We start from the raw sequence: 14868 nt of genomic DNA, 5'->3' as shown, positions 1-14868 counted from the left end.
AACTTAAACTTACAAGTTTCCTTAGGGTGGAAAGATATTTTGATACGATACCAGTGCTGCTAGAAGAATATAGTTATTGGGATATCATTGCTTATGACCAATAGGAACAGAAATAATGTTTCCTTTAAAAAAATGATTTTTAAATTGGTTTGTGCCCTAAACAACAATAGTAGCTGCTTTTGTCATTCGCGTTGAATTTTCATCAATCATAGATTTTTCAAATTTTTAAACCAGTTTTTGTTTTAAAGTAATGAGTTTGTTTTTAGTGTACATCGGAACGGCGATCAATGTAAACACTAAATAAATCCATCCTTGACTAACGTGTCATTTCCAACCCAGCGTGTCTTATTTTACGTGCAGGGAACACGGAGCCAGTGAGAGAGACAGTGTGTTGCCTGTGTAACTCTGATGTGAACTGAACTGAACTGAACTGACTTACATAAAAATTAACATGCTTATATACAGAAATGAATATCTAGAATTAACACTAATGATGTAAGGAAAACAAAGGATAGGAAGGGCTAGGCTAAGTGTGAATAGTTTATGAATTGAGATTTAGGTAGATGTGTAGGGTTGATGATGGCCTAAACAAAAGAGAGGAAATGTTGACATAGTGATATGCTCGTAGCGTGTAGTGATGAGGTAGTGATGTGAAGAAATTACTGTAGGTAAAATAAACAAAGTAGAAATGGATGGCGATAGGTGAGGAAAAATTAGAATGAATGGAATCACTACATAGCTCCCCCCCTAGAATGCAAGCGATAGCGAAGGATTCGATAAGTGTTAGTATGTGGTTAGCTGCGAATAATTAAGACGATAGAAATATACGTATAAAAATTACTTAAATGTTCGAATGTCCAATTTGTTCGTTAACTTGCTTTTGTGTACCATGTGCGGGTCTGCAAGCGGCGATGAAAATTGACTTGAATTTGCGACGTAGTCCGATGTTGAGCAAGGTTTTGTGAATAGGTTTACCAGAAACCTGCGATGAGTGAATTGCCAAGGTTTTGTGAGTCGGGTGACCAAGAACCGGTAGAGTTGTTTTGCCAAGGTTTCGTGAGTCGGATGACCAGGAACCGGGATGCGAGGGCACTGCAGTGAGTCGAGTGCGTGGATGCCAAGGTTTTATGAGTAGGGTAAACCAAGAACCTGCGAAGAGCGTGAGACACTGCCGAGCACCGGAGAGTGCCGTGGAGCTGCCGAGGATGTGAGGCGAATAGAGACACTTGTGTCCGAGTGCTGTGTTGTCTAGCTGAGCTCGAGTGTGTGACAATCCAGTTGAGTGAGTGAATGTAGCTGACAAATTCGGTTGAGTTGAGTTGGTTTGAAAATAACGTCGAAGGATGTTGTTTTTAGCCATGTCGGTCACGTCGTGGTCACCATTTTAGTGTACATCGGAACGGCGATCAATGTAAACACTAAATAAATCCATCCTTGACTAACGTGTCATTTCCAACCCAGCGTGTCTTATTTTACGTGCAGGGAACACGGAGCCAGTGAGAGAGACAGTGTGTTGCCTGTGTAACTCTGATGTGAACTGAACTGAACTGAACTGACTTACATAAAAATTAACATGCTTATATACAGAAATGAATATCTAGAATTAACACTAATGATGTAAGGAAAACAAAGGATAGGAAGGGCTAGGCTAAGTGTGAATAGTTTATGAATTGAGATTTAGGTAGATGTGTAGGGTTGATGATGGCCTAAACAAAAGAGAGGAAATGTTGACATAGTGATATGCTCGTAGCGTGTAGTGATGAGGTAGTGATGTGAAGAAATTACTGTAGGTAAAATAAACAAAGTAGAAATGGATGGCGATAGGTGAGGAAAAATTAGAATGAATGGAATCACTACATGTTTACTTTGCTTAATTTTTACAGTTTATCTACTTCCTTATGCCATTATGAACACTATAAATTTTGAAGCGAAACCTGCCGGCCTACGAATATCCCCCAAAAAAAACAAACTACCGCAAGAGATAAATACTTTCATATAGCTGAATTTTTATCATTGAACCATGTCGCCGTTTGGATTTTGAAAAATTGATACTAGAATCTTTGTTTGACACATTCTAAACTGCAGGCTGTAAGATATTACATTGTTTCAAAGCTCTTTATCCTTTTCATCCTTTGTTGCTGACTCGCTCTACTCAGCCTCAATCAAATGTTACATTTGTTTTTCTCAAGTTTAATCAAACTGATTCTCTCGCTAATCCTTATGACACGACCGTTCTACTCAAATTCGGAAATTTTTATTTTAAAAAGCTCATTATGCGCTTCTTTTTGATGAAATTTCTTCCATTTACTCCAATAGAAATTTTTCAATCCAAAATCAAAGCTGTAATTTTCTTATCTTAATTCCAGGGAATGCAGATGAATCGCCCATTTGTTATTAAAAATTATTCCTAGCTAAAAGTAAGGGTAGCGTTTTAGATTATCAAAAGAATGGCTGATTTATGCTCAATTTTGTAAATCCAATGCAATAAGACATTAGGTGATTTGAACGAGATCGGGTGTAAAAATGATAGCTAAATCAACATTTTCAAAGGAAACGATTCTAGTTTCAGTCAATCTTATGGTTTTTCTACTTATACAATTGGCTGTGAAGTTAGAATATTGATGACTGACGTAAATTGACTGCAATAATGATTTCTATTGATGTCATTCGTTGCTAGAAAGAGTTGACGATTTTTGGTTCTATGTTTACAGAACAGCCTAAAGCCCAGTTTCCACTTGAACGAAAGCGGTCGAATCGATCGATCAGCTACATACAGAGGGCAAATCATTCCAGAAAAACTCGTAAAACTTTGATTGAAATATATTTGTCTTACAACAAAATATCTGGGAATCCTTTTGTTTACGTGGAAATCTCATACGCTATTTTTTGCAAAGTGAATTGCCTCTCGGTTAGATACAGTAAGCTTAGAGATATTTTACAAGAGTGTAGAGAGTTTCTCCTCCTTGCATTTAGCAAAAGTTTGGGAGCCTTCGTAAAAACTGTAAAAAAGCGATAGCTGTAATTCTTTTGATGCGATAGCTGGATATATTTTTTAATGATATTTCTTATTATATCCAGAAGGTACAGTACTTTTTTTCATAATTTTGTATTTCACTGTATTCAACGAATTGCACCCTCTCGAGGTTACTATTGCACTCAATCGAGGTTGCCATGATATATTTTAACATTAGCATTATGATTACAACACAAATTGTTGGCTGTTTGCCCTTGGCAATTCCCTTTTAGAAGTAAGTGAGGTACAAGTGAATCTTCGCAACATAATTGCAGAAATCTAGGAAACGCCAGATTCTGCTGTTATTATGAATTCAATGAACCGCGCTAGTTTTATTTTATTTTTTTAAAGAAGGCGGCAAGCAAGAGAGGGCCTATTCTTTGACTCGAGAATTAATCATTTCCGAATTACATTGAAATTACTATGGATAAAAAAGATAAGCCCATGATTCGCTGCTACGATGTTGAATTTATTTAACATATACACAACCTACGCAGTTAATTTCATATTTGCGTAGCATATCTTAGACTTTATCCTTTTAGATAACACTTCATACTCGGTTTGCTGTTGTCACGCGGGGCATTTATTCTTATTAGCCAAACGATGCGAACAAGCGTTGCATTGTACAAATGCATTAACTAACGAATGCCTATCGCTTTTCCAAGCCGAACCCCAGATGTTATCTTCAGTCGATATCTTTGTATACCACTGATCTGAAGGCTTGCTTTTTTTAAGAAATGGGGTTAGAGTGGATAATAATCAAGTCAACGTCACCATAAGATACCTCAACAGCTAAATCCTGCTCTAAGTGTTATACCCTGAACTAAGCTTGCAAGGCAGAACAAATGCAAAGTAAAAATATGCTGTGAATACAACGCAAATGACGTCATCAGACAGGATATAATGAAGTGTTGTCCATAAACTGTGAATCTTTGAGATAAAAATAATTTTGACAAATAAGCAGTCATTTCAGAAGTGAGTCGCTTTCATTACCGCAATGCATATTGGGCGGTATTAATTTCTGATTAGGTCTTTTTAATAGGAACTGAAAACTGATTATATAATTTTGATACAGTCGTGATTGGTGTCGACTAATAAATAGAGAGTGACCCTTATTTCATGTACATTACTCTGTAACGAATAAAACAGTTTGAATCAGATCAGCTAGATGAATTTAAATTTCATTTATTGCTTAGAAATACCACTAGTAAATCAAATTGATCCTATCATAAGGAATTTTCGGTTTTGAGATCTTGCTCCCCTCCCTCCAAAGATCAATGTTGATTTATTTGCTTTTAAACTTAAATCATAACAAGTTTGATCATTGTGCCAAAAAGTTTAAGGAAATTGAAAAGATTCTTGTAATCTAGGAGGTAGGAAACATTCTAATTTTATGAGGGCACGACTTTTGCAAGGTCCTTAGGTAGGCTGACGTAGGATTCGCATGAAGGAAGGCATCACCATCAAGACTGAGCTCGTGAAGAAAGATATGGAAACTTGTTTGTCTTAGTCATGTTTATCTTCTATTGAGAATAGTCTCTATTTAATTTAAAGGAGTATTCACTTTGAAAAATTCATCACACAAGATATGCGCAATAGATAAATATATCTATATAGAAAAACTCCTAGAATCTTTACAATAAAGACTATTTTGGTTCAACGAAGAGAGGAGTCTCATTGTATGAAATAATACGGATAATCTCATTGGAATTTGGCTTTGCAAGTAATCGTTTTATGGGAAGCCGGTTTTAAAAATTCCGCTTGGCGAGGAAATAAACCTATCCATGCGCTTGAGCTAGTGTTATCATATATCAACCATATCAAGAGATATCGCCATATTTTCCTCCAAGCGCCCGGCATTTGTATAAATACTTTCACATAGTAATGCACATCTGTTTTATTGTTCAATCAATATCTTAGTTGTTTATTGTTTATTATGAACGCTGATTGGCCCAATAGAGCCAATCAAATGTCACCCTCGCATTATTATTGGTATATCTTAATCCGCAGCGGGGTGGTATGCTTTGGGAAAATCACCTTTCTGTTTGTGCCATTTCGACTAAAAGTAGCTTTGGCATACATGCTCTATCTTGATTATGCAATGCGTTAGAAATTTTCCTTCATTTGGCTCTTATTTTTAAACAGCTTCGAAAATTTCAAAAAACATACTACTATCATGGCGTTACAATGGTCGTGTAACCCTCGTTAAAGAAATTAGTCGGCTCTTTGAAAAATTTTTGGTCAAGCACATGTAGATATTTGGTCTTTTGTTTTTAGATAAAATAAGTACAATAACAGTTTTATTTTGTCTTTTTAGGGTGAATAGTCTTTCTGATTTTGAGAAGAAGATCTGCAATGCTACAGTCAACAGTCAGCTGTTCAAAAATATTTGTAAGTTTCTTATGTTCTTAAAACTTTTTCTTATTTAAAGGGTGTTTTTCGCCTCTGTCATATACAATATATTCTCTATCCTATCAGAAAGCTTAGAGTTTTGAAAATATCTCGAGCATCTAATTATGAAAAATATACTCAAAAATACATTTTTTCCATAGCAGGCATTCCCATCAGAGGTTGAAGGCGCTTGAGCAACCGGCATGCATTGCGGTAGCTGTTTTATAAACGAGAAGAAATGGGCTGTATTTTGTATTTCGATGCAGTTCGATTTTAAGCCAGTTTTGAAAAGATAATTGCAAAACATGCCGGTTGCGCAAGAGCCTTAAAATCACAAATCACACATTGTTTCTTCTTTCATCATCCACACGAAACAACTTGTTGTGCTTTGTGATTCGAGTTTCTGAAAATTCAAGTTGAGGGCAAAAACGAGATATTTTCTCTAGTTATTGTAGCCAACTTATATCTAAAACTGATATTCTTGTTCTGGTAAACTCGCCAGTCCACCCTGCATGCCACAAACAATGTTTCGTTATAAATAGGCCCTGTTTTCTTTTGGCTAAAAAACCATTACTTAAGTCATCTTTTAGCCTTCTGTTTAGCTTGAGACAATCGACATTAACAAAAGCGCCTTTTGGAAGAAGTTAGGATTTTAGCTATTGACAAAGAAAATATTTGAAAAAGATTAGGCAAACGAAAACAAAATGTGGATGCCTGAACTTATTTTTGAAGCGCTCTCATCTTTACAAAAAACTATTTAGGTAGGTACTTAAACAGAGTAAATAAATAGTCCAGTTATTTTTTGATAGTTGTTTTTATATTTTGTTTGTACAATGTGTTTGTATTTTGTTTGTACAAGTTTTTGCACAATTGGTTCCTTTGTCTTTTTTTCATAAAATTTTGTTTAAAAGCCAACTGGCTTGTAACATTACTTAAATGGAAGCTTTTGGTTAGCTAATCTATGGGTTTTCATGTTTAAAACCTGGAGCTTTAAGGAAAATTCTATAGAAAATTTATCGGCAATGACGTAACAAAAATTTGGTAGCAGTTCGAGATAGAACTAACTATTTAGGAGTTAGACTGTTCTAAGAAAGTCTTTTGACCAAGGGGGAGAAAGGTAACAGAAACAGAATTAGAAAATGGAATGCATAAACTTATGTTTACAGTTCGAAAGATTATCAGATGTTTTCTTAAATGTGATTTGGAAAAAATGCGTCATTCTTTGTCTTGTTCCTTAATTTAAACTGCAAATTGCTTATATAATGAGTTAAGAGAACTGTTTTTCTCATCTAAGTTTATACTGATTCCAGAAAGTGAATATTTGCTACGAAAAAGAGAAGCTTATTCAAATTAACTCAATTTGTGCATAAAAGCGCATATATCAAGTTAGTAATTTAATGAGGTTCCCATGAACTCAATGATTATGACAAACTCTCAAAACTTTGTCTGCTTTTTGGTTTCATGGAATGAACTGACTTAAGATTAAGTTTTTAAAAGAGATTAAACAATATGACAATATTATGAATAACTTTGGACCATATGATGGTAAGACGACAGGAATTTTTAGAAATCTCAAGAAGAAATCTAATCAACAACAAGTAGTTTTGTTAAAAATCAACTTTAATCTCTCTCTTCAATATTGAAAATATTTGATTTTTCTATTTAGCTTACAACTTGAGTTGCCCTGTTGGACCAACTGGACCACCAGGAGCTCCAGGCAGGCCTGGTTCGTCAGGAAAAGACGGGATTGTGAGTGTTTATTTGTTCAATATACCATTTAAATTGTCCAGTCGCCATTGAACCATACAGTAATGACTCACAGGATTGAATGCTATGCTATTTGTGCCTCTGAAAGCAAACTTTGAAAATAAGAGACTTCCCCTAAAGGATTCTATTGGTATCACAATGCTTTGAATGCACGTTATAGTGTATCCTTTATAAGACATCTTTGATGGATATGGGATGATTCAGGCACTTTCTCTACGAAGACTCCTAAGAATACTTTTAGAAATATTCTTTAAATACCCAAACAAAATAATTCCTTTTGGAACTGGATGCGAAAGAAACTGATCGAGAGCCAATGTCTTGCTTTTAGCAACGCTTGACATATGTTTAATGATCTGTTATTTAGCTTGTATGGGACGAATGAACGCTTTTAGCCTAGCAGACGCGAAACCGTTTTCATCAATGAATCTAGATAGAATAACTTTGAAATAACTTAAAGTTGTATGAGGAAAATTAGCGAATATAATCATTCAAATCCAAATTTAAATTCGCTTATGTTTCTCGTACAATTTCAAGTTATTACAAAGTTCTATTGTCACATTACTTGGTACGACACACAAGCTAGTATATCTATGGAACCTAGATAGACTTCTTCGAATGTTGTCATTTTTGTCGAGGATATTAAGCCAGCAATGATACAACTATGGACAGACAAACATTATGAAAATTTCCTTTTATACATAACTCTTTTATTTTCCTCGTAGCCTGGCCTTCAAGGACGACCAGGAGAAAAAGGAATAAGAGGAAACAGGGGACCAAGAGGTCAACGAGGACAGCCAGGTGAGATACATTATTGACTTCTTTTGAAAAGCTTTTGCACCTGAACGAGATTCATTTACGAAACAAATTCCGTCAGATTCAGCTTTGAAGGCAGCATTACTTGCAATGGCCTAGCATTTGACCAGAAATTATCGCTAATCTTGTTTTTAAAGATCTGAGAGAAAATGAATTTCAGAACTGAAGCAAAAGCTAAGCTTACTATTTCTGGAACTGAAGCGAACGCTAACAATATCTTTGTTGTATTTATATCCAAGGGATAATGGGGCTTTCTAGCCCCATTATATTAAAAGCACCACAAACCATAGAAACATGATCTCTATCTTGTATAGTGAAGGATAAATGTCAATACATTTTACATTAAAACACATTAAAAGTGTAGTTCAATGATAACCCAGAAATAAGTTCAGCATGTTGTAAGCAACAAATCTTTTTTTAATAACTTAGGAACATGTTTCTTGACTTTCTGTCTTTCAGGGGTCATTCATAAGTAGCTGAAGTTGTTTACTTTTTGTAACGGTAATCCCAAGCCCCTCGAAGAGGTGCCCCTATCCTCAATTGTGAATCTGTTCCTTGTTTATAGAAATGATCTTGATGAGAAAGGTTATGATTTACTTTTTGATAAAGCTTAGATGGAACCTCTTTTATAGCAACACATTATCTTGCACGCGATCTTAATAATAATTTAAAGCACATTTAAAAACATTTACAACGAGCACGATTTCTAACCGGGTGGTCGTGTTTTCCCATGAATGGGAGGGTAAGCGCCTCGGGTATTTCTCTAGCTCACACGTGTCTTTAACCAATGGAAATTTTTCTCGTTATTATATCTATATAGTTCTCCAGCTACTGTTTATTTATTTACTGCCAAAAAACCTTTTTATTATCCATTTGCAATCCATTGTGCACCGAGACAATGAGGTTAATTTCTTTCGTAGGAATAAATGGAACTTGTGACTGTAAGACAGAAAGAGCTCTCAGCCAAAGAAGTGCTGTTTATACTCGTTGGGGAAGACAAGATTGCAATGGTTCAAATCTTGTTTATAAAGGTATGTGTTGCTTGTTTGACATGGCCTTTTTCAATGCTGTGTTTCAGAGATTTTCTAAAGCTTCACCGATTTCCAACAAACATTTCAGAAAACTCCACTGATTTCCTGTGTCTAGAAATCACCTTTTTCTGATCTTTACAAAGTATTATTTTTATCTGATTTTAATCTCTTTTTGAAGAATTTTTTAGCATGTTCTTGTAGAAGTGTATTTTGCTAGAGACAGATTTTGCTTTGCTGCGAAATTACCCATTGCGCATAGTTAACCAAATTTATGCTAAAAACTTGGTATCTGGCGATGGAAACGCAATAGGCAAACTTTAAATTTCATTTTATACAAGCAGTCATGTCTTTGTGGGCCTTTTCTTGCCATAAAGCCAAGAAGTGTTCAGCAATAATGATGATGTGAATTTCTGTTGAAGGCTACATTGGCGGACCACATCATAACGATGAAGGTGGAGGATCTAATTACCTTTGTGTACATGAAGCACTAGATCCATATTCACGAAAAACTACTTCGCAAGAAGACAGAGCATTCCTTTATCATGTCGAATATGAAACACATGCAGGTATTTTTAAGATGAATTACAATAAAACGGGTAGGAATTATTTCGATGCCGTTTGCTCCGTTTGCAATATCAAGGGCCGCGACACCGTGCTCATGATCCCAGGTCGACACTCGTGCCCAGCTGGTTGGACCAAGGACTATGCAGGCTTTCTTATGGCTCCAAAAAAGGGACTTTTCAGAGCAGAATATATTTGCGTTGACGAGCGTCCAACAATCATGCCTGACCGATTGTCTAGAAATGGCGGAATGTTAAATTTTGTGGATACGAGCTGCTCAGCACTGCCTTGTTCACACTCGCGGTCTTCAAAGAGTTTCAGGAAGGATTTTGAGGTTACCTGTGTAGTTTGCAGTATTTAGGGAATTTATTTATTGTTTTGAATTAAGATAAATCTAGATGCGAACTAACATAAATGTTATCAGCTTGCTGCTATAAATGTGGTTACAGACCAAAAGAAAACATGGGTATTGAAGGCACGATGGAACCTGTCACGGTTCTTATGTATTTGGAAAAAGTGGTGAACCCTTTCTGGTGGCTGTTTTGCCAGAGAAGGCAATCTACCTTCATTCTCAAGAAACTATCGACTGGCAGCCGAGAAATGACCAAAAACAATGTAACAATAGAGTACCATTGGGCATTTTACATCGTTGTATAAATACATTTAATTTAACAGAACCTTACTATTTGTATCATAGAGAATTGAATGGCTAGATGATATTGTTTAGTTTCATCAAGAATTATCTTCGGTACCGTTTTGACATGTAATCAACGTAAATTGCTGGGTAGGAAGAGGTCAAAATATCCGCATTGCCCTTTTTCTCTTTCACATTAACTTGGTAAGTTATTGGGTAGACCAATTCTTGATTAAAAAAGGTTTTCTTTGAGCATAAAACACAAAAAACAACACTGTAAACATATCTTCTCAATGATACATGAATTGTAGATAGGGTAAACGTTAAACAAGAATCATATTCAACCGTTGCTACGCTGATTTATAAAATTCGAATATGCAGCCTCCTTCTGGTTCAGACTGATGTGAAGCCAGAGGCGATGAAAAAGTCCATGGCTTAAGATAGTCAAAAAACTTGTTTATTAGTAGGAGGCTTTAGAGAGGGTGTATGTCAATGCTCCCAGGTGCCGTTACCTGCCCATGCTTCCTGTCACCGCATTGAAATGCCGAATGTGTATATCAATGATACAGTTACCTAAATGCTAGATCGAGCATGAAAAATGGTTATTCTACTTCATTGTTAGAAATAGCGTATCATTTTCAGGTGATGAATATAAATATCTCTTGCTTATTTAAATTAATCGGCCATTCGAATGTATTTTGTTAAATTCTCTGTCTTGAAAAAGATTTATTTACATGTGAATGAAAAAAAGAGACATAAGAAGTGTTTGTTTTTCATTTCATTTTTGGGCTTACTTGAACTGGTGGTTTATGCAAATATGTACGCTATTTAAACAGAACTCGCGCAGAGACACCCAAACATACACAAACCTGCTCGTATATCTGCATCAAATCTGATTCCTGTAACACTGATTTAATCTGAAATGTGAAAGATAGTGAACAAACGTTTTGCGATATTTTTCTAGAAGTTAGAGTAGCTGCAGACGTGTTCAGCAGAAATGATTATTTTTATTGATCAAATCAGTTTTGTTCAAAATTGATAACATTCAACGATGATTTGTGGTATCCACGCAAATTTGAAAGATTAAGATAAAGACTCTGAACCGTTGAGGCATTTCGAGTATGATTTTTTTGGCATATGGTCTACGAAAATGAATGTTTGTACAACAAAGTATTTACCTAATTGGGAAAAAGAAAGAGATGTGAAATATAGAAAATAAAGCAAATTTTGTAGCCATATAGACTTATGAGTAATAAAGAAATGAGATAAGATATTGAAGAAAACCTAGACCACGTAGAACTTTTTATTTTAACTACAATTACGCATAATAGAATTATATGTCAATCAAAGTTTGGACATCAAGTTCTAATATGACCGATTGACTTGGAAAGAAACTGTACTGTAGATTTTTGCAGTTTGAAGAAAGTTAACGAGATCATTACTTTCAGAATGTAATGTGGCATCGTTCAATCGTGTGATCATATTTTGCGAGAATTTTTAGTATTAACACAAGGAAAAATATGTTAAAGAAATCATCAAAATGTAGTGCGACGAATGCTACTGATTTTACTAATAACAATTCAGTAATGATTCTATGTTTAACATGAATTATTAAAGGTATTAATATTATAATATTAAGTTCCAAAAGTCCAGTACGGACTTTTGAAAGCCTAAGAAGATTACAAATTTAAATACTCAAGATTTGACGGAAAAACTGCGCGGGCAAAAGCGGAATATTTAGTTTTGTGACTATCATGCGCAGCAAAGTAAATTCCTTCCGTTTAAAGAAGTGTCTCTACAGAAATTGTCTCTTTAGAAAGATTTCACTTCAGAAGATATACCATCTATACTGTGATAAGTTTTTTACTTAGAACTTCAAAATATGGCATATTTATATCATCGCACCTTCTTCGTTACTGTGCTAAGTATTATCAATATTTTAATTTTTAGCTAAGTAAGCCTTAAAAGACTCATTGCTAACAATGAGCCATTGCGCCACGAAAGCATCCCATAATGCATTTTCAGACTGTCTGAAATCAATTTTGGTTAATCCGTAGAAGTTTACTGCCATTGTTTGGACCGTCGCAAAGGGCCATTGTTAGCAATGAGTCTTTAAGAAAGTTTTATTACTGACACTGGAAAATAGCTTAGAAAGTTTGAGTGTTGGGCAGACAAAAACCATTTCGATAAAGAACGTGTAAGATAATGAAGAAGTGGATGAGTAAATCATTGAGCATAGAATGTACTCTAAAGATATATAAGGAAAGTGATAAACCTTTCTGGTATCATTATATCAGTCAAAACCTCGACTAAATACATAGTAATTAATTACTAACAGACTAACAGACTAAATAATTAAATCTGCAAAATTTGATTTCCTGACAAATTGATCTATAGTTTTCTGTTCAACAACGGTTTGATCCTTGTCTTATAAACTGGCACAAAGTTATGCCTTTGGATAATAGGGTTTTATGTCTACTGTGGGATTCGGTTTAGATGATTAGATGACTACTTATCCGCCCTTAAATTTTTCTTGTTTGCTACACAAATCTCTAGGCACGTGACTCGTAACCCTCATCGGTTCCTTTGTTGTTTTTGAAGCCTGAGTCAACAATTGACTCTCCCTAAACCTCGATTTCATCAGACAAACTTAGCCTTGGCAAATAATCGTTCATTAATCAGAATACAAACGAATTGTGATACATAATTGAATTTGTTCACTAACATAATTTGTTCATTTCGTCTCAATAAAGTTGTCTACTTTCATTCTTTTTTTCAATTTCCCCGACAGATACATGCTAAGCCTCGAATAAGTTGACGTATGCGCTAGTTTTCACCTGATGAGCAGGAGTTTCCCTTTTACCTAAGTCCTATTGTGTGATTGTACTATATCACGAAATACGATGGTCTACTTTCAGAATCCTATGCTTGAGACTCGAATTTATCATGCAACCATTTCTACAGCCAGTAGAGCCTCGGGCATATAGTCATGCATGAAGTGGGGTCTTATCGAAGACCTCACGCTACTTATCCAATTTGTTGTTGTTTTGATCATGTGATCTCATTAAGTGGGCTGGGTCACATATTGTAAACAAGGCATAGTTTTGGCAAATTGTTTATACAACCAGAAACCAAAAAATTTTGTGTAGTAAACATTTGCAGTCAACAATATATGCCATGTTTCAAGTTAAATTTCAACTGCTTCAGTTAACTCTAAGAAATTACCAGCCTCGAATTTTATGACATCAGGAATCAGTAACTAAAAAGCCCATGAAGTAGGCTTCATTTCTTGTTGACTGAGTCCTGCCGATATGAATTAAGCTACCTTCTGGTTTTGAACCACACTGCTTGGAAAATTTCATGCATGTTGACCCTTTTCTGCTTTCATGCTATGCGGAATCATGTATTCTTTTTGTTTTCTTTTTCTATTACTTCCCGAAAAAACCTCTTCTCTGTTCTCGCACAACACACTCAACAAATAAACAAACGTCTTGACGACAAGAAAAGTTTGCCACCATTCAAAAAAACATCATTTTCGTTAAAGAATGACTTTATGGCAACAAAATAGTATTTGCCCTAGGCAACATATTTTTCCTTCTCTTGCCAAATATTTAAATGAAATGTTATATAAATACAATTTTTCGAAAATGCTTTTCAGTAGCAAAAGTAACCAGAATATTTTTAGATTCCAACACCGAATAAAGAAAAACATGCAAATCTATAAATTTATGCTTTTTTCATTTTCTTTTAAATTCTCATACAACAAAAGCTCATAAGACTCGTTAAATTTCTTTAATTCTCAGTTTTCTTCTATGGAGTTTATTTCATAGATCATGCAATTATGAAAGTGGATGAGCGAACCTAGGATAGTAATCAATTTTGCAGGGGCTTTTCAGTGATATTTAGCAAGCACTTGATGTTCGGAATCGTGATATCTTGATATTGTAAGCTTAAAGTAAGATGAAGGTCACTCCCTTCAGTAATTGAAATCCTACCTTCAGAATAGAGTAAGCATTTTCAAAAACTGATGCCAATCTGATACTTGAAACCTGCTAGCGGTGTTTCTCAATGATCCATTTTGGTTTCTTTGTTCTTTCTCGCATGCAACGCTAATGGCATGTCACTTGTAATTCTTACATCAAGACCTATTACTCCACAGAATAGCTCTTCATTATCTTTTCAAAATCTATGTGAAAATCCACAGAATAGCTCTTCATTATCTTTTCAAAATCTATGTGAAAATCCACAGAATAGCTCTTCATTATCTTTTCAAAATCTACGTGAAATGATTTCTATTTCTGAGTCTATATAATTAGAAAACGCTATTTCTGTATCGCTAGAAATACTCTACTTCTGTGAGTAAAAAGCTGTTATCAACCGAAGTTTCGCTATCTCTTGAAAATATTGCATTATCTCCTGGTTGCCCTGTCTTCTGAACGCCGACCATAACAAACTTTGTAGCGCTGATACATTATTCACCAAACAAGTTGAGCACATGAGGTTACAAGAATTAAACAAATTTTCGTGATCCTCTAACTTCTGAAAGCCGATCAAACACCGAAAAACTACAAAAAATCATTGTTTTCATCATAGATATTATAAAAATACTCTCCAGTTCAAGAATCATTCAGGAAATTTGGAATAGTTTTCATTGCACT

At 35.0% G+C, this 14868-nt stretch overlaps 1 protein-coding gene across 4 annotated transcripts in view; it reads left to right on the top strand.

Annotated features, from left to right (window-relative positions):
- Positions 1-11252, top strand: part of LOC135685751 (uncharacterized) — a 34918-nt gene extending 23666 nt beyond the window's left edge. For all 4 annotated transcript variants that reach the window (XM_065201810.2, XM_065201811.2, XM_065201808.2 and 1 more), the window contains 5 exons: positions 5331-5404; positions 7071-7153; positions 7894-7969; positions 8905-9015; positions 9435-11252. In XM_065201810.2, the coding sequence (XP_065057882.1) occupies positions 5331-5404; positions 7071-7153; positions 7894-7969; positions 8905-9015; positions 9435-9937 (847 nt within the window). In that variant the 3' untranslated portion in view covers positions 9938-11252. The remainder of the gene's footprint in view (positions 1-5330; positions 5405-7070; positions 7154-7893; positions 7970-8904; positions 9016-9434) is intronic.
- The last annotated feature ends 3616 nt before the right edge of the window (positions 11253-14868 follow it).

The sequence above is a fragment of the Rhopilema esculentum genome, chromosome 15 (genome assembly GCF_057945365.1).
Source record: "Rhopilema esculentum isolate cy_ngs chromosome 15, ASM5794536v1, whole genome shotgun sequence".
NCBI classification, from domain to species: domain Eukaryota; kingdom Metazoa; phylum Cnidaria; class Scyphozoa; order Rhizostomeae; family Rhizostomatidae; genus Rhopilema; species Rhopilema esculentum.
The sequence above is the reverse complement of the archived record's forward strand: the minus strand, read 5'-3'. Positions and strand labels throughout refer to the sequence as shown.